This window comes from Hemibagrus wyckioides, linkage group LG18, assembly GCF_019097595.1.
Source record: "Hemibagrus wyckioides isolate EC202008001 linkage group LG18, SWU_Hwy_1.0, whole genome shotgun sequence".
NCBI lineage: Eukaryota > Metazoa > Chordata > Actinopteri > Siluriformes > Bagridae > Hemibagrus > Hemibagrus wyckioides.
In genome coordinates, this window is record NC_080727.1 from 3,069,277 (window position 1) to 3,090,922 (window position 21,646).

General features: G+C 42.0%; 1 protein-coding gene across 1 annotated transcript in view; it reads left to right on the forward strand.

Annotated features, from left to right (window-relative positions):
- LOC131369598 (synaptic vesicle glycoprotein 2C) overlaps nt 1-8,023 on the forward strand; it is a 40,918-nt gene extending 32,895 nt beyond the window's left edge. The window contains exons 11-14 of the mRNA XM_058416440.1: nt 894-1,097; nt 1,200-1,359; nt 1,715-4,388; nt 7,457-8,023. Coding sequence (XP_058272423.1) covers nt 894-1,097; nt 1,200-1,359; nt 1,715-1,898 — 548 coding nt within the window. The 3' untranslated portion in view covers nt 1,899-4,388; nt 7,457-8,023. The remainder of the gene's footprint in view (nt 1-893; nt 1,098-1,199; nt 1,360-1,714; nt 4,389-7,456) is intronic.
- The last annotated feature ends 13,623 nt before the right edge of the window (nt 8,024-21,646 follow it).

A 21,646-nucleotide genomic window follows, 5' to 3' on the forward strand; every position in this document is an offset into this window, starting at 1 on the left:
AATGTTGACGGTGATACCGTACAGAAACATGGTAATGAACACAGCTGTTGTGTCCAAATATCCCTATTACCCTGTATACAATACGTAAAAAGCAGTGTGCCAAAGGAGTAGGATGTCCAAATGAATCGAATATAGCAGGCACTGAATCGAATACAGTAGATACAGAATCGAGTGCAGTAGGCACTGAATCAAATGCAGTAGATACAGAATCAAACGAAATATATACAGAATCAAATGCAGTAGATATGGAATCAAATGCAGTAGATAAAGAATCGAACACAGTAGGCACTGAACCGATTATGGTAAGTACTGATTCGAATGCAGTTGGTACTGAATCGACTGCAGTAGGTACTTAATCTAATGCAGCAGGTTCAGAATCAAATACAGTAGCTGCTGAATCGAGTGCAGTAGGTACTGAATCAAATGCAGTAAACACAGCATAGAATGCAGTAGATACAGAATCTAATACTGAATTGAATGCAGTAGGTGCTGAATCGACTGCAGCAGGTACTGAATCAAATACAGTAGGTACTGAATCAAATGCAGCAGGTGCTAAATCGAATGCAGCAGGTACTGAATTGAATGCAGCAACTCCTGAATCAAATGCAGTGGGTACTGAATCATATGCAGCAACTCCTGAATCAACTGCAGTAGGTACTGAATCAAATGCAGCAGGTACTGAATCAAATGCAGCTGGTACTATGAAAGTAAAGAGATTTTAGATGCAGACAGTGTGTTGTCCAAGAATATAGTGTATATCATGTTATTTGCTTTGATGCATGTGATATCTTAATAGGAATCAGGGCATAAACAATTTATGAGAGAGGGCAGAAAGTGGATGCTGTAAATAAAGATGTGATCAGTAGGACTAATCCCCAGCTTCTCCTACACAGATATCGATGATTCAAAATTTATCGGCTCGTCTGTGATCAACAGCACGTTTGCGCACAATAAGACGGGCTGCCAGATCACATTCGATGACGACTACAGCGCCTACTGGGTGTACTTCATCAACTTCCTAGGGACTCTTGCTGTGTTGCCCGGCAACATAGTCTCCGCCCTCCTGATGGACAAAGTCGGGCGGTTGAGCATGTTGGGTAAGCTGTTGGATATTAGCCATAAAACATATTCAGAGTCGTATTTTATGGTACTTTTAAGCAGTGATCTATTTGAGCTGGTTGTTGTCTGTTGTTCTTTAGGAGGCTCGATGGTTCTGTCCGGTATTAGTTGTTTCTTCCTGTGGTTCGGCACCAGCGAGTCGATGATGATCGCCATGCTCTGCCTCTACAACGGACTCAGCATATCCGCCTGGAACTCTCTGGATGTAGTCACAGCCGAGCTGTATCCCACTGACCGGAGGTATACACACACACACACAGTTTAGTGTGTGATTGTACAGTGATTGTATTTCAGTATGGCACGGCTGCACTGTACTGATGAAATAGAAAGCAATACAACCGGAATAACATTCACTTCTGATAAGAAGTTAGTGCTTAATTTTTAGAACAGCAACCCCATGCTATTATTAAGAGCAGTTTTAGAGTTTTGAAGGTTTTGCTTTTCAGTATGAAGTGTTTTCTGCAGGTCACTAATGAAACTGTGTAAAGTGTTTTACACTCTTTTAGATTCTCTTAGATATAGAATGTAAAATGCAATCACCAAGTAATAATATCACTCGGTTATCACTCTGTGTGTGTGTGTGTGTGTGTCGCAGGGGTACCGGATTCGGGTTCTGTAACGCTATGTGCAAGCTAGCGGCCGTGTTGGGGAACCTGATCTTCGGCTCATTGGTGGGCATCACCAAAGCCATTCCCATCCTCCTGGCATCGGCCGTCCTGGTGGGCGGTGGCTTAGTGGGACTCCGGCTCCCAGACACGCGTGCCAACGTCCTGATGTGACCCCTGACCTCTCACCCCTTCCCTCCAACCAGAGAGTTGCCACAGAAACGAGAAGGACACTCCGGGTTGGGGCAGCTGCAACAGGCTACAACATCGTCTGATTATTCATCGAGTCGTATGCGCAGTGTTAGATTGTTTAGATATTTATTGGTTTAAAGCTGCAGTATGTAACATCTGGAGACCTCTCTGGTGGAAATATTTTACTGCAGGCAAAAAAAAAAAAAAAAAACTGATAGCACTGTTTCGAGGCCTAGTGTTATTTGGGGTGATTCTGGCTTCGCAACAGCATCACTGATAGCAGCTCAACCTTCTTTAGTGCCTAATATATTGGCGTCAATTTGCGATGATGTATAAATCTTTAAAAAACATAAATAAACCTCAAAACTGACCCGACAGCACAGACTTTCCAAAATTGTAAGATTTTCGTTTCTTTTTCTCTTCCTACTCAGTAAATCTACCGTCTTTCATTTTGAGAAAAAGTTACTTACTGCAGCTTTAATCTAAATTCATATTTAATGATATTTATTGACATTAAAATCCTATTTAAAAAAAACAAAACATAATTTTGACCAAATACTGCAAAAAAAAAAATGCCTTAGCTGAGCTATCATAAATGGAACTGTGCCAAAAGTAGAAGCTAAGTCATCAGATTATTTATTTATTTATTTATTTATTTTTATTGTTAATTTTTCGTTTATTATGGACGATGTTTAAGCCTTCACACCTGAGACGATCTGAGGCCATAGAAAATTAACAGCAGCTACTCCAGCTAGTCAGAATTCCTCCTGACCTCTGCTAGGAACAGAAAAGAACTTTTTTGTGACTATTTTAAAGCAGCGATAAGGCTTTTGTCTTCGTTCTTGTCTTTGTGAACCGTGTGGTTTAATCTACGCTTATTTGCAAGGGCTTTGCTTTGTAGTATTTGTAGTTTTTTTTTTTTTTTTCTGTCTGTCTTCCCGTCTCTCTGTTCGTTTGCTCCCGGACCCCGAGTTTGCATGTACGTCCGAGCGTGTGTACGTGTGTGACGGCCCTTGCTACGCTGCTACGCTGTCGTGTTTCTCTCTCATGCTGCTGTGTGTTCGGTCTCCTCTAATCACGGAATGGCCTTTCTTTCTCTCGACACCGTGCCTCGCCTCTTTCCGCTAACTTTTCATCGGTGAACTGCTGTATGCCTGCTGCACGTCAGTGTTTCATCCCGCTCTGTGTGTGTGTGTTTGTGTGTGTCTGAATATTCTGCCGGCTCTTCCACCTGTAAGGAACTCAACTACGATCGGACTAGAACTAGACGTGTTTTTTGATTGACATGTGATCATGAAGGCTTGGTCAGTGCAGTGTGTGTGTGTGTGTGTGTGTGTGTGTGTGTGTGAATTTCCTGCCTGCTCTTCCACCTGTAAGGAACTACAATCAACTACAATTGGACCAGAACTAGACGTGTTTCTTGATTGATAGGTCATGTGATCATGAAGCCTCAGCCACAGGAACCATTTTCTCCACCACGGTTCCAGGAACCTTTTACATGAACTGTGTTCCAGGAACCATCAGGGTGGAGGTTGACATACCGGTAGCCGCCGAGGTCAATACAAAACTGACCCGACTGCTCGGATTATCCAAAACTGCATGCTTTTAGTTCCTCTTCTGACTCAATAACACTTTGCAGTAAAAAAAAAAATAGAGCAGAAAGTTACTTACTGCAGCTTTAATCTGAAGTTAGTTTAAATTTTGTTCAAAAAATCCACTGCAAAACAAACAGCTGAATCAAACAGTGTCCAAAGCACAAGCCACGTCATCATCTGGCTGTCAACCTCTGACCTAACCTCAAACTTAGTGCCATCTTGTATAGTAGACTACCAGTCCACCTGCACACACCTGACCTGACCAGACTGGACCGGACCCATGTTTTCACTCCTACACCCGGCTGCTATTGTGTTTGGGTCAAATGTTTCATGTGCCATACAAACCAATACAGGGTTTTTTTCCCTTATGTTTTCTTCTTTGATGAGTGAGTGTTAAATATAAATCTGTTGTATATAGTGGTTGTATTGTTGTTGTTGTTTTTTGTTTTCTTGTTGTTATTTACTTTTAATTTTATTTAGGATTCCAGTGGATAAAAGTCTCCCCTCTAGTGGTGATTGAAACTTCCATTTCCATTTCTATTGCACAAACAAGTGACCTGGACATCCAGACAGGAGTTATTTTAATAGTTAGACCAGGAAAAAAAAGGTGTGTTGATGTGGTGAAGGTGTGTGTGTGGATAGTGGGGTATGTGGTGAAGGTGTGTGTGTGGATAGTGGGGTATGTGGTGAAGGTGTGTGTGTGGATAGTGGGGTATGTGGTGAAGGTGTGTGTGTGGATAGTGGGGTATGTGGTGAAGGTGTGCATGTGTGTGTGTGGATAGTGGGGTATGTGGTGAAGGTGTGTGTGTGTGGATAGTGGGGTATGTGGTGAAGGTGTGTGTGTGTGTGTGGATAGTGGGGTATGTGGTGAAGGTGTGTGTGTGTGTGTGTGTGGATAGTGGGGTATGTGGTGAAGGTATGTGTGTGTGGATAGTGGGGTATGTGGTGAAGGTGTGTGTGTGTGTGTGTGTGTGGATAGTGGGGTATGTGGTGAAGGTGTGTGTGTGTGGATAGTGGGGTATGTGGTGAAGGTGTGTGTGTGTGGATAGTGGGGTATGTGGTGAAGGTGTGTGTGTGTGGATAGTGGGGTATGTGGTGAAGGTGTGTGTGTGTGTGTGTGTGAATGTGAATAGTGGGGTATGTGGTGAAGGTGTGTGTGTGGATAGTGGGGTATGTGGTGAAGGTGTGTGTGTAGATAGTGGGGTATGTGGTGAAGGTGTGTGTGTGTGTGTGTGTGGATAGTGGGGTATGTGGTGAAGGTGTGTGTGTGGATAGTGGGGTATGTGGTGAAGGTGTGTGTGTGGATAGTGGGGTATGTGGTGAAGGTGTGTGTGTGTGGATAGTGGGGTATGTGGTGAAGGTGTGTGTGTGTGGATAGTGGGGTATGTGGTGAAGGTGTGTGTGTGGATAGTGGGGTATGTGGTGAAGGTGTGTGTGTGTGTGTGTGAATGTGAATAGTGGGGTATGTGGTGAAGGTGTGTGTGTGGATAGTGGGGTATGTGGTGAAGGTGTGTGTGTGTGTGTGGATAGTGGGGTATGTGGTGAAGGTGTGTGTGTGTGGATAGTGGGGTATGTGGTGAAGGTGTGTGTGTGTGGATAGTGGGGTATGTGGTGAAGGTGTGTGTGTGGATAGTGGGGTATGTGGTGAAGGTGTGTGTGTTTGGATAGTGGGGTATGTGGTGAAGGTGTGTGTGTGGATAGTGGGGTATGTGGTGAAGGTGTGTGTGTTTGGATAGTGGGGTATGTGGTGAAGGTGTGTGTGTGGATAGTGGGGTATGTGGTGAAGGTGTGTGTGTTTGGATAGTGGGGTATGTGGTGAAGGTGTGTGTGTGGATAGTGGGGTATGTGGTGAAGGTGTGTGTGTTTGGATAGTGGGGTATGTGGTGAAGGTGTGTGTGTGGATAGTGGGGTATGTGGTGAAGGTGTGTGTGTGTGTGTGTGTGTGTGTGTGTGTGTGTGTGTGTGGATAGTGGGGTATGTGGTGAAGGTGTGTGTGTGGATAGTGGGGTATGTGGTGAAGGTGTGTGTGTGGATAGTGGGGTATGTGGTGAAGGTGTGTGTGTGTGTGTGTGAATAGTGGGGTATGTGGTGAAGGTGTGTGTGTGGATAGTGGGGTATGTGGTGAAGGTGTGTGTGTGTGTGTGAGTGTGTGTGTGGATAGTGGGGTATGTGGTGAAGGTGTGTGTGTGGATAGTGGGGTATGTGGTGAAGGTGTGTGTGTGTGTGTGTGTGTGTGTGAATGTGAATAGTGGGGTATGTGGTGAAGGTGTGTGTGTGAATAGTGGGGTATGTGGTGAAGGTGTGTGTGTGTGTGTGTGTGTGTGTGTGTGTGGATAGTGGGGTATGTGGTGAAGGTGTGTGTGTGGATAGTGGGGTATGTGGTGAAGGTGTGTGTGTTTGGATAGTGGGGTATGTGGTGAAGGTGTGTGTGTGGATAGTGGGGTATGTGGTGAAGGTGTGTGTGTGTGTGTGTGTGTGTGTGTGTGGATAGTGGGGTATGTGGTGAAGGTGTGTGTGTGGATAGTGGGGTATGTGGTGAAGGTGTGTGTGTGGATAGTGGGGTATGTGGTGAAGGTGTGTGTGTGTGTGTGTGTGTGGATAGTGGGGTATGTGGTGAAGGTGTGTGTGTGGATAGTGGGGTATGTGGTGAAGGTGTGTGTGTGTGTGTGTGTGTGTGTGTGTGGATAGTGGGGTATGTGGTGAAGGTGTGTGTGTGGATAGTGGGGTATGTGGTGAAGGTGTGTGTGTGTGTGAATGTGAATAGTGGGGTATGTGGTGAAGGTGTGTGTGTGAATAGTGGGGTATGTGGTGAAGGTGTGTGTGTGTGTGTGTGTGTGTGTGAATGTGAATAGTGGGGTATGTGGTGAAGGTGTGTGTGTGAATAGTGGGGTATGTGGTGAAGGTGTGTGTGTGTGTGTGTGTGTGTGTGGATAGTGGGGTATGTGGTGAAGGTGTGTGTGTGGATAGTGGGGTATGTGGTGAAGGTGTGTGTGTTTGGATAGTGGGGTATGTGGTGAAGGTGTGTGTGTGGATAGTGGGGTATGTGGTGAAGGTGTGTGTGTGTGTGTGTGTGTGTGAATGTGAATAGTGGGGTATGTGGTGAAGGTGTGTGTGTGTGTGTGTGTGTGTGTGTGGATAGTGGGGTATGTGGTGAAGGTGTGTGTGTGGATAGTGGGGTATGTGGTGAAGGTGTGTGTGTGTGTGTGTGAATAGTGGGGTATGTGGTGAAGGTGTGTGTGTGGATAGTGGGGTATGTGGTGAAGGTGTGTGTGTGTGTGTGTGTGTGTGTGTGGATAGTGGGGTATGTGGTGAAGGTGTGTGTGTGGATAGTGGGGTATGTGGTGAAGGTGTGTGTGTGTGTGTGTGTGAATGTGAATAGTGGGGTATGTGGTGAAGGTGTGTGTGTGAATAGTGGGGTATGTGGTGAAGGTGTGTGTGTGTGTGTGTGTGTGTGTGTGTGTGGATAGTGGGGTATGTGGTGAAGGTGTGTGTGTGGATAGTGGGGTATGTGGTGAAGGTGTGTGTGTGTGGATAGTGGGGTATGTGGTGAAGGTGTGTGTGTGTGTGTGTGTGTGTGAATGTGAATAGTGGGGTATGTGGTGAAGGTGTGTGTGTGAATAGTGGGGTATGTGGTGAAGGTGTGTGTGTGTGTGTGTGTGAATGTGAATAGTGGGGTATGTGGTGAAGGTGTGTGTGTGTGTGTGTGGATAGTGGGGTATGTGGTGAAGGTGTGTGTGTGTGTGTGTGTGTGTGTGGATAGTGGGGTATGTGGTGAAGGTGTGTGTGTGGATAGTGGGGTATGTGGTGAAGGTGTGTGTGTGGATAGTGGGGTATGTGGTGAAGGTGTGTGTGTGTGTGTGTGTGTGTGTGTGTGTGTGTGTGTGTGTGTGGATAGTGGGGTATGTGGTGAAGGTGTGTGTGTGGATAGTGGGGTATGTGGTGAAGGTGTGTGTGTGTGTGTGGATTCTTCCAGGTGGTTTGTTTCACCTGCATTAAAGCGACTAGATCACTGCAGAAGGGGAGTTTTGATTCATCCATGTTGGCAGCTCAACACCATCCATCCTCCATCCTCTTTATTTTCTTCCTCTACTGCTGAACAAACACAAAAACAACGCAGCTCTCAAACTAATAATAACAACAACAATGATAAGAACTTTAATGTCATCTTTAAACTGGCTTTTGCATGCGCGTGACGGAGATTTCTCTTTGTGTTTCGGCTTAACGTGTGTCGTGTTCCAAAAAAAAATGAAGAAGAAGAAGAGTATGATTTTCCGGTGATTTCTTGTGTATGATGTCTGACGTATGATGTGACTGAGACCCTCGGGATGTTGGGGCTCAGCTTCTATAGAGTTTATTAAATGTCTGTAAAGTCTTCGGCCAAATATTTGCTATGGATATGATTTATTCTGAAGAGAGAGAGAGAAACGTGGTCGGTCGAGTGGATTCGGGTTCGGATCCGGATGTACTGAAATTAAAAGGCTCTATAAGAAAAAACATGGTCCGGTTGCTTTGTTTATATTTTTATTATTGTTTATAGCCTGGAACTAGATGTTATAATGTATTCATGTAGTTACATATTTATATTTGGAAAACATACCACACACGCGCGCGCATGTTCACCACATACCCCACTATCCACACACACACACACCAGAGTGATTATAAATGATTATAAACACCAGAGAGTGTGATTATAAATGATTATAAATAATAGAGTGTGATTATAAATGATTATAAACACCAGAGTGTGATTATAAATGATTATAAACACCAGAGAGTGTGATTATAAATGATTTTAAATAATAGAGTGTGATTATAAATGATTATAAACACCAGAGAGTGTGATTATAAATGATTATCAACAGCAGAGTGTGATTATAAATGATTATAAACACCAGAGAGTGTGATTATAAATGATTATCAACAGCAGAGTGTGATTATAAATGATTATAAACACCAGAGTGTGATTATAAATGATTATAAACACCAGAGAGTGTGATTATAAATGATTATAAACACCAGAGTGTGATTATAAATGATTATAAACAGCAGAGAGTGTGATTATAAATGATTATAAACACCAGAGAGTGTGATTATAAATGATTATAAACACCGGAGAGTGTGATTATAAATGATTATAAACACCAGAGAGTGTGATTATAAATGATTATAAACACCGGAGAGTGTGATTATAAATGATTATAAACACCGGAGAGTGTGATTATAAACACCAGAGGCTTAAAATTATCTAAAATCTATAAAATATATTAAACTCTAATTCAGATTGCGTTAAATGTATTGTTTATGGTATTAAAACAGACTCCCGGATCCGTATAACACAACATTCTGCGGTTTTTGAGCTTGTTCTGTGTTTAATAATATATATGTGTATTTGCATGGTGTCGCCACCAGATGGCGCGCCACCATAACAGACTGTACAAAATGTGTCAGTAATAACAGTACAAAGACAGAAGAAGTAGAAAAAGCAGACGAACAAAAACAACAATTAACATAAAGTTTATTTTAAAATGTAGTGAATTGTGTTTTAGTGTGATTAAAAAAGCAGGAAAAGGGTGGAAAATGTTGAAATATATAAAATATAGAAATATATCCATCTATCCATCCCTCCATCCATTATCCGAAACACCCCGGGGACTGGGGCACAAGGAGGGGGACAGACTGGATGAGGCTTACTCATTACAGGGCACACTCACACACACAAACACACACACTACAAACAGTCTAGAGAAAAACTGCTGAAGAACCCTAAGGAAACCCCGGAGGAAATCCCTGAAGAACCCTGAGGTAACCCCTGAATAACCCAGAGGAATTCCCTGAAGAACTCAGAAGAAACCTTTAAATAACGCTGAGGAAACCCCTTAAGAACCCTGAGGAAGCTCCTGAAGAACCCCGAGGAAGCCCCTTAACAACCCTGAGGAAGCCCCTGAAGAACCCTGAGGAAGCGCCTGAAGAACCCTGAGGAAGCGCCTGAAGAACCCCAAGGTATTCCCTGAATAACCCAGAGGAATTCCTTGAATAATCCAGAGGAAACCCCTTAAGAATCCTCAGAAGGAAACTCTTAAAGAAATCTTTGTAAACTCCTGAAGAACCCAAAGGAGAAAACATCTGAAGAACCCAGAGGAGGAAAACCCTGAAGAACCCAGAGGAGGAAACCCCTGAAGAACCCAGAGGAGGAAACCCCTGAAGAACCCAGAGGAGGAAACCCCTGAAGAACCCAGAGGAGGAAACATCTGAAGAACCCAGAGGAGGAAAACCCTGAAGAACCCAGAGGAGGAAACCCCTGAAGAACCCAGAGGAGGAAACCCCTGAAGAACCCAGAGGAGGAAACATCTGAATAACCCAGAGGAGGAAACCCCTGAAGAACCCAGAGGAGGAAACCCCTGAAGAGCCCAGAGGAGGAAACCCCTGAAGAACCCTGATGAAGCCCATGAAGAACCCCAAAGAAAACCCATAGACACCCCTGAACAACCCAGAGAAGGAAACAGAAAAATCAGAGGAAACCTCTGAACAACCCAGAGGAGGAAACCCCTGTTACTATTTGTTTATTTATTTATTATTCCAGTTTCCTGTTTCTTCTTGGGGGTGTGAATATTTTTGCACTGAACTCTTTCTCTATATCTAGAAAATGAAATGTTGAAGATCAGAGCAGAAAACTCTACAATATTCCTGGAGATTTTACAACCTGGTTGTTATTCCTTAAAGATTAAAAGACCCAGTGGAGAGCTGTGATGGGAAAATAATCAACTTTGTTCCACTTCTACCAGACGAACCAGCTCTTCATTAACAACAGAAACTTTTTATCCATTTATAGTTACGTTTCATGATAATGTGGTACCTGGGCTTCTGCACTGAACTCTAGAACCCAGAAATAAAAACCTTTCTCGAACATCGGAGCGAAAATTCATATCAGTGGACGTTCTCCTGTCTGTGTTTCGTATCAGCTGCAGGCCACATCAAAGCCGCAGCACGTGTTCCAGATGTGCGTGAGTCCAGCAACAGAAGCAAATCGTCCTGCTCTGTAATCAGCCTCCGCTTCTCTCTTAATGCTTCCACTTTGTTTTGACCGAAAACCAAAACGACGGCCTTTTTCCCCAGCACGTGTGGCACAGCGTATATTTACCACAGCTGTAATTACCGCAGATAAGCTGTGAAGATGAAAGAACGGAACTGTAACACACGTGTAGAGCAAACATGACGTGACGTGATGTACCGTCTCAATCCATCATGGATTCTGAAGGATCAAAACTGAGATCTGTGATCATCCCGAGTCTAGAAATCTGCACCGTTACAAAGCTTGTTATTTGACAAAGACAGAAAACAAAATCACTGACACTGGAGGCTCCTTCCTAAAATACACCAATCAGGCATAACATTATGACCACCTGCCTAATATTGTGTTGGTCCCCCTTTTGCTGACCCGTCATGCACTGTGTATTCTGACCCCTTTCTATCAGAACCAGCATTAACTTCTTCAGCAATTTGAGCAACAGTAGCTCGTCTGTTGGATCGGATCACACGGGCCAGCCTTCGCTCCCCACGGTCATCAATGAGCCTCGGCTGCCCATGACCCTGTCACCGGTTCACCACTGTTCCTTCCTTGGACCACTTTTGATAGATACTGACCACTGCAGACTGGGAACACCCCACAAGAGCTGCAGTTTTGGAGATGCTCTGATCCGGTCATCTAGCCATCACAATTTGGCCCTTCATCAAATTCACTCAAATCCTTACGCTTGTCCATTTTTCCTGCTTCTAACATCAACTTTGAGGACAAAATGTTGACTTGCTCCCTAATATATCCCACCCACTAACAGGTGCCATGATGAGGAGATACTCAGTCTTATTCACTTCACCTCTCAGTGGTCATAATGTTATGGCTGGTCATTGTATTAGGCAGCAAGTGAACATTTTGTCCTCAAAGTTGATGTGTTAGAAGCAGGAAAAATGCGTAAAGATAGTTATATATATATTTAAATTATAATTATATATTATTACATTAATAAATTATAATGTATAATATATATACAGTATATATATATCTTTGTATTATAGACTGATTATCATGAGGTGAGAGTTACTTAAAAAAATATTGTAATAGTAAAACTGGGACGGAAACAAAATTAAGTCTGGATTCTATTCGTTTGTTACTGGTCCCTGTGTGGGGGTTTTTATCCTCTTTGTGGAGCGTATAATAACTGATATGAAAACATAACAAAAGAACAATAAAAGATTCGGAATAAAGAAACGCTTCAGCTGCAATCTTTGAAATCAGAGACGCACGGCAGAGTCAGGGCTTTAAATTTAACAACAGGGTTTTATAAAAGCTGCAAAGAAAATCAGATCTGAATGAGATAAAAAAAAATACACAAAGAATCATGTGATCAGGAAATGGGTCAGGAGGGAAACACACACACAGACACACACACACACACACCTAGACACACACACACACACACACAGACCTTCACCACATATCCCAGCATCCACACACAGACACACACACACACACCTTCATCACATCCCCCAATATCCACACACACACCTTTACCACATACCCCACTATCCACACACACACACACACACACACACACACCTTCATCACATCCCCCAATATCCACACACACACCTTTACCACATACCCCACTATCCACACACACACACACACACCTTCATCACATCCCCCCATATCCACACACACACCATTACCACATACCCCACTATCCACACACACACACACACACCTTCATCACATCCCCCAATATCCACACACACACCTTTACCACATACCCCACTATCCACACACACACACACACACACACACCTTCATCACATCCCCCCATATCCACACACACACCATTACCACATACCCCACTATCCACACACACACACACACCTTCATCACATCCCCCAATATCCACACACACACCATTACCACATACCCTACTATCCACACACACACACACACACACACACCTTCATCACATCCCCCCATATCCACACACACACCATTACCACATACCCCACTATCCACACACACACACACACACACCTTCATCACATCCCCCCATATCCACACACACACCATTACCACATACCCCACTATCCACACACACACACACACACACACCTTCATCACATCCCCCCATATCCACACACACACCATTACCACATACCCTACTATCCACACACACACACACACCTTCATCACATCCCCCCATATCCACACACACACCATTACCACATACCCCACTATCCACACACACACACACACACACCTTCATCACATCCCCCAATATCCACACACACACCATTACCACATACCCCACTATCCACACACACACACACACACCTTCATCACATCCCCCAATATCCACACACACACCATTACCACATACCCCACTATCCACACACACACACACACACACCTTCATCACATCCCCCAATATCCACACACACACCATTACCACATACCCCACTATCCACACACACACACACACACACACCTTCATCACATCCCCCCATATCCACACACACACCATTACCACATACCCCACTATCCACACACACACACACACACACACACCTTCATCACATCCCCCCATATCCACACACACACCATTACCACATACCCCACTATCCACACACACACACACACACACACACCTTCATCACATCCCCCCATATCCACACACACACCATTACCACATACCCTACTATCCACACACACACACACACACACCTTCATCACATCCCCCCATATCCACACACACACCATTACCACATACCCCACTATCCACACACACACACACACACACCTTCATCACATCCCCCCATATCCACACACACACCATTACCACATACCCCACTATCCACACACACACACACACACACACCTTCATCACATCCCCCAATATCCACACACACACCATTACCACATACCCCACTATCCACACACACACACACCTTCATCACATCCCCCCATATCCACACACACACCATTACCACATACCCCACTATCCACACACACACACACACACACCTTCATCACATCCCCCCATATCCACACACACACCATTACCACATACCCTACTATCCACACACACACCTTCATCACATCCCCCAATATCCACACACACACCATTACCACATACCCCACTATCCACACACACACACACCTTCATCACATCCCCCCATATCCACACACACACACCATTACCACATACCCTACTATCCACACACACACACACACACACCTTCATCACATCCCCCCATATCCACACACACACCATTACCACATACCCCACTATCCACACACACACACACACACACACACACACACACACCTTCATCACATCCCCCCATATCCACACACACACCATTACCACATACCCTACTATCCACACACACACACACACACCTTCATCACATCCCCCCATATCCACACACACACCATTACCACATACCCTACTATCCACACACACACACGCACACACCTTCAGCACATCCCCCAATATCCACACACACACACCTTTACCACATACCCCACTATCCACACACACACACACCTTCATCACATCCCCCAATATCCACACACACACACACACACACAATTGCACACCTTCACCACATACCCCACTATCCACAAACACACACACACACTTGCACACCTTCACCACATATCCCACCATCCACACGCACACACACACCGGTCATACACACCTTCACCACATACCCCACTATCCACAAACACACACACACACTTGCACACCTTCACCACATATCCCACCATCCACACGCACACACACACCGGTCATACACACCTTCACCACATACCCCAGCATCCATACACACACATAAACACACTCACACACCTTCATCACATGCATATGGGATTGTGCCATGTGATAGGTTGCTGTCCAGCATGTCCACCTCCTTGTGCCCCGGGTCCCTTGGGATAGACTCCAGGGTCTCAGTGACCCTGTGTGGAACAGAAGATGGATGGATGGATGGATGGATAGATGGATAGATGGATAGATGGATAGATGGATAGATGTATAGATGGATGGATGGATGGACTTTCCCATGGATTGTCTATACTGGGAATATAAAAATTCCCTTTGTAGCCCAATTTCCCTTCTATAACACGTCTTATTTGGCTCATTATTATGAAGTAAAAACAAAAGTCAATGCCGCAAGTCTAATTATTGTAAAGCCTGCAGCATTTAAATCGAGATCTGGTCTCATAGGACATTCCTCAGTCACCTGCTTCCTCTTAATAACACACACACACACACACACACACACTGTACACCAGCTGCTCTCTCTGATGCCTTGCTACGGCGATGCTATCAGCGCTAACGGCTAACAGAAGGGGCTTACTGGCAGTAAAGTTGAGGCTGCGATTAACTGGAGCTTTGAGGTTGTCATGATAAAGCCACTGGCATAGTTTAATAATGAGCAGCAGGTGAGATCTGTGCTACTGCTGCCACGAGAACTCGCCAAGCCTAACGAGCGGGATAAAGGGTGGCAGAACGAGGTTATCATAAAGCATTCTACGGTTAGACGTCGCAACAAGAGACCTAAAAGCATAATATACACTATTGAATTCAGGTGTTGTTTTTCAGGGGTTGGGCTCAGCCCCCTAGTTCCAGTGAAAAGGAACTCTTAATGCTTCAGCTTCATACCAAGACATTTTGGACAATTTCATGCTCCTTTGTGGGAACAGTTTGGGGATGACCCCTTCCTGTTCCAACATGACTGCACACCAGTGACCAAAGCAAGGTCCATAAAGACATGGATGAGTGAGTTTGGTGTGGAGGAACTTGACTGGCCTGCACAGAGTCCTGACCTCAACCCCATAGAACACCTTTGGGATGAATTAGAGTGGAGACTGTGAGCCAGTCCTTCTCGTCCAACATCAGTGTCTCACAAATGTGCTTCTAGAGGAACGGTAAAAAATTCCTACAAACACACTCCTAAACCTTGTGGAAAACCTTCCCAGAAGAGTTGAAGCTGTTATAGCTGTGGGCCACCTCCGTATTACATTCATGTGCATGTAAAGGCAGGCGTCCCAAAACTTTTGGCAATTAAAAGTTTAAAATGCAGTAAAATATTTTATATAACAGTAGCTTTTTTTAAAAAAAAAAAAGAAAAAAAAAGTATACAGTACATCAGGCAGCATAACAAGACAAAACACCACAAAATACTTTTGCTTGTGGCGCTTATGATCAAGTTTATACTGAAATATTAGAGCACAAATAGGATTAAAAATTCATAGAACGTTCTGGAAATGATCTGAAATGTAAAGCTTGGATTAAGCTCCTAACATTGTGCACAGACCTGGTTCATGTACTTCACATATCGACCTGTAACAAGGCATTAAAAGTCAATAAGTGAAACATTTTGAGTATCATGGTTATGTAATGAACACTACTACAGTGCGTGTGTGTGTGTTTACAATCTTTATTACGTATGTAATATAATGACATGATATCATTTGACTCCACCTTTCATCAGCAAAAGCCACCAAATAAGATTTTATGATGTGTGTGATGCACAACCCCCGCCTTAAAAACAAACAAAGAGGAGCTGAGAGTCATCTTAATGAAGAGCTCCTGAGGTCAAAGTGTGTTTTTTAAATGTATTTAAGATAAAGGGAAGGGGATCAGAGGCTAACATGAGATTAAACACACACGCACACACACACACACACACACACGGATGGACTGGTCCCCTTAAAAGTGTACAGATGCAGATAAGAAAATAGCTTGTGAACCCTCTGTTCATGCTCTGGGATCGTTGCTATGGTTACCACATTAAAAGTGGGTATTTCTCTCTATTCCTGTCTCTTAAAAATAAAAGATTTTCCATGTCTAATTTAACAACTGAAACCAAGTATAGATAAGTATAAATATATTCCTATATTTTATTATAAAGTTACTTTAAAGGATTTAATATCTACAGCTTGGTTTCTGACCTGTGATGAATTAAAGTAGAAGTTCACTTCCAGACCGAAAATAATTTATAACAAAAATAATTTTTCTCCATTTAGTGGACTTCAATGGTACCTGCAAGTTTGGAACTACAGACCCAGTGTTTACTAGTGTGGAGAAGGAGAAAAATTCGAAGCTCCAAAGTTGTTGCGTGTGGAATGACAAAGTTATACAAAGTTAAACAAAAAATTGACACAAAGACAAATAACTTTGCATCATTCCACACGCACCAACTTTGGAGCACTCCACCTTCTCCACACTGGTAACCACCGGGTCTGTAGTTCTGCCTACGTCACACATGACCTTCTGACGTGATTACGTAATACACAGTGTCCCAGACGTGCATCCCAGAACTTCTGTGGTTAAAAAGTATACAATTTTTGCAAGATGGTTTGTCTAGATAAGATCCGTCTTCCTGGGCTGGGATGGAGGTTTAGAGCTCTCTGAAGCTGTATCTAAACTGTATTTTGGAAGGTCAAATTCGCGGGCACCATTGAAGTCCACTATATATATAAAAATCCTGAAATGTTTTCCTCAAAAAACATCATTTCTTTACAACTGAAGAAAGAAAGACATGAACATCTTGGATGACCGGGGGGCTGAGGAAATTATTTGTAGATTTTCGTCCTGGAAGTGAACTTCTCCTTTAACCAGAAACCAGAAAGTATTTTCTTCTCGCATTCCCTGAGAGAGTCCAGCGTATTTCATGAACTTTGCCTATTTTACTGATGTAACAGTTGACCGACCAAAGACCAGTTACCTTTCTGATCTTTTCGCAGTCCATCGACTGTGAAAATCTCGCTGGAGTTCTGGTGTTTTTGTCCTGCTGGAGAAAATCAGATTGCAGCCTTGAAGCCAGAAGAGTGAGTTGACTTGAGTTCAAAACCCTTGCAAAGGTTTAAATGGGAAAAAAGATTCAACCAGCAAGTCCCTGTTTTTTATTTTTATTTTTATTTATTTATTTCAGGAACAAAGCAATTAATTAGCTAGGTTTTATCTAATTATTTATTTGTTTGTTTGTTTATTTGTTTATTTATTTGGGATGAATGAAGCAATAAATGTTTATTTAAAAAATATTATATTATTTTTATAAAAATAAAAGTTTTATTTAGTTTTATTTATTTATTTTAATTTTTTTAATTTAGTTATAAAACAAACAAACAAATAACTAACTAACAAACAAACTAAATAAATAAATAAATAAAACCTAGCTAATTAATTGCTTAATTCTCTCAAAAAATAAATCAATTAAAATAAGGGACTAGCTGACTGAGGTTTTTTTCCCTCAGTTTTTTCTCCAGGAAAAATAAATGAGGTGAAAATCTGGAGCTTCTCTTAACTTTTAGTGAGTTAATTTGTAGAAATAAAAGAAATTAAGTTAAACGCTAGTCGTTAATGCTACATTTTTGCTGAAGTTTCTCCAGCAGTTTTCAAGATGGCGCCTTGTGGGTTGCCACTCAAAGATGTCTGTTTCCCTTCCTTCACTCTGTCACTCTTTCTACATCGTCCATCTCTCTCTCTCTCTCTCTCTCTCTCTCTCTCTCTGTATAAGGATTCATTCTTCTCTCTCTGTCTCTCTGGACGGTGAGACAAAGCCAGCTCTGTCCCGTCTGCCCTCCGCTGCTGTGGTTTTGATTCACTTCTCCATTAGCAGAAATATCACATAACCTTTGACCTTCTGGACAAAGAACTCTTTATGGCTTGCCTGTTTTCACTTGTAAAAAAAAGACTAATGTTTGTTTGCTTTCTCTCTCTCGCTCTCTCTCTCTCTCTCTCTCCTGGTCAGGTTCACAGTCACAGATCTACGACACTGTCTGTGTTTCTGTGTTCCTTTGTGTTGTTTCTAGAGAAACGATACACTCTGGTCAGTACGATTTTCAGCAGAAACGACTCATTTTGGCATCTGATTGGTTCAGTATAGCATTATAGAAAACTAAAACAATATTTCTGACCTTTAGTGAAACTACACCATGTCCATTTAATATTTCTTTTTAGAAATGATACATTAAGTTTGATTTAATTACAGATCGTCTAGAACGATTCGGAATTAAAAGCATCCCACGTGAATGACCCAGTTACACGTCCTATAACAAGTCAAACAGGATCTTCAGAAGGATCATTGTCATCATGCTCCTTCTACAGACTTTTTCCATCCGCTTTTGGAAGACGGAGCAACTCACAAGCCTCTCCGGTCTGTAATTATGTGGCGAAACCCTGTCAGGTTGATTTCTATTCCGTCGTCCGTCTGCTCCGCATTAAAAGAGTCAAGAAAGGTTCATTCGCCTTGTAACGGTTTGCGTGTGCAGGGATTTGAGTGAAGTTCTCGGGGTTTGGAAGAATTTTTCCGTCATGTTAACATGACCTGAGGAAAATCGGGACAATTATTTCGGATAAGAAATGTTATTTCAGAGACGGGAAAATAGCAGTGTTCAAAATGATGTCTGGTGATGTCTGTTATTTTATAAACCTCACACAGATTTTGGGGTATTTCTTTTCTCACAGGATTAAAATATTTGTTAATTCAATTCAATTTATTTGTTTTCGAACTTTTAACAATGGACATTGTCTCAAAGCAGCTTTACAGAAGAATAGAAACATTTATAGAAAAAAAAAAGGTTTAAGGTTAAGTTACTATTTATCCCTAGCGTTTATCCCTAATGTGCAAGCCTGAGGTGATTATATCTATACACGATTATTATGTATACACAATATTGCCAAAAGTTTTGGGACGTCTGCCTTTACATGCACATGAATGTAATATGGAGTTGTCCCGCTCTTTGCAGCTAGAACAGCTTCAACTCTTCTGGGAAGGCTTTACACAAGGTTTCGGAATGTGTGTTTATGGGAATTTTTGACCGTTCCTCTAGAAGGACATTTGTGAGGTCAGGCACTGATGTTGGATGAGAAGGTCTGGCTCACAGTCTCCACTCTAATTCATCCCAAAGGTGTTCTATGGGGTTGAGGTCAGGACTCTGTGCAGGCCAATCACCAAACTCGCTCATCCATGTCTTTATGGACCTTGCTTTGTGCACTGGTGTGCAGTCATGCTGGAACAGGAACCTTCCTGTGGTCAAAAAATGTGTTTTTGTTGCGTCCGTGCTCAACACCATGTCACATGTCAAGTGATGGTTAATATGAAGCTCATATTAAAGTAGAGGGATTTATTTCACACAATTGTTCAAAGTAAATCGTGATATCGAACCCATTTCTGCTGTGATATAAGAGCAAAATAATCACTTCAGGATGTCCGGCTGCATCACACCACCTCTTCGTTGGTTATTTTCCTCTAACAGGATACCAAATGTGTGTCAGCTGACGGACTTTATTAGATTTGTCTGTAAAATTTATGCAGATCTCACTTCCCCCTAACTGCGTACAATGAAGGCAATGTGACCTCCTGCTTCAGGCGCTTCACCTTTCTACCTTTTCTACCTTTCTGACTGCAGTTGTTCTCTCTCTTCCTCTCCCTCCCCCTCACTCACTACAACCAGACCTGAGAGGGGGTGGGAATTTGAATCGGGGTTGCCAGATTCTGAACTAATCCTTCCACTTTGAAGATTTCTTTACTGCTTGTAAACTATGACATGAGAATTGTAGATATACAGTTCATCCAGAATTTTAGATTTTCATATGTTTAGTCTGGATAGGAAGCAGAAATAGGTCTTTGTTATCATAGGAAATGTGTCCAACACCTTAATATTCTTTAATTAGTAGTAATGGTACATTAAAGCGTGCCACTGTCCAGTGTATCTGAACACTCATAAATCCAGCTGTGTGAAAGGAACAAATGCGGACACTTCATGCTTTAAATAAATGATGTAACTATGACTTGACTCTACACTGACGTACTTTAATCAGCTCTAAAGGACAAAACCACGATTCACAATCTTGCTTTGCAAATTATCATATCAGTCTCAGCATTTCAGGATTCTGGTTTCATTTATCTTGCTCAGAATTGAGCAAATTATTGGTATTATTATTATTATTTATAGCAATTACTAGTTCTCATATTGCTAATAAAGATGCCCATATTTTTGTTATATTGTGTCTCAACAGAAAACATGGCTAAACCACGAAATATTTGTTGTGCAAGCACAATCTAGGCAGCTGTCGAACATCTGTTTGCCACAAGGGGGCCCAAAATATTCCATGAATAAATAATAATAAAAAATATTTAACTAAAAATTATTTCCATAAAGACTTCTGGTTTGTTTTCTTGGCACACAGGATCGAGAACTGCAAGCTATCATTGCTAAAAACATATTAAAAATCAGTTGAGGACTGCAATAAAAATTTATTTGAATAATCTAATTTAGACACTAGATTGAAAAATGTGAATAGAGTATGTTTTGAACAAAAATATTTTAAAAACTATAGCTAATAATATAGCTATAATATGGAATATGTGACTCCACGATTGGAGTGCTATTTGTTTTCCACTTATATTAGATGGACAAACATGTATTCAAAGTTTAAAACACATGTAAGTTGTCTTTCAACATAACCTATGCTTTAGATCAAGTTAAAAAAAATAAATACAAAACATATAAACGTTTATAAGCAGTTATAAACAGCGTTCATGCTGTCTTAGCATTGTCAGTGCTCTTCAGTGGTAAATATAATTATTAAAACACTTCAGAAGTTTTTTTTTTCCATTAATGTGTGTTAAACTTTACTTATCACCAATTATCCATTTTAGAAAATTTACATTCACTCAATAATTTTTCACTCAGTTCCATTAGCATGGATGCTAGTTAAGCAGAGTTTCTCTGTTGGCTAATGCTAAAACGTATTTTAGGAGAGAAACCTTATTAAAATGAGATGTTGTTGCAAGGACATAGTTTAACATATTTTTTTACATGATTAAATGAATGATTTTTGAGATTTTATGTCGAAAAATGATTTTAAAAAATGATAACATTTCACCTTTTAAGGGTTAAATCGGGTTAAATTACGGACGTTCTAACAAAATACCCTGGCTTGGTTGTCCAAATCCCAAAGTTTTATTAATTTTACATTTCGGTTAATTGTTTCAGGGAAAAAAATCACTAAAATTAGCTGATTTTAACACCGAAAATTAGTGTCCCCTGTATTTTAAATCATGTTAAAGGTTTTTTTTTAG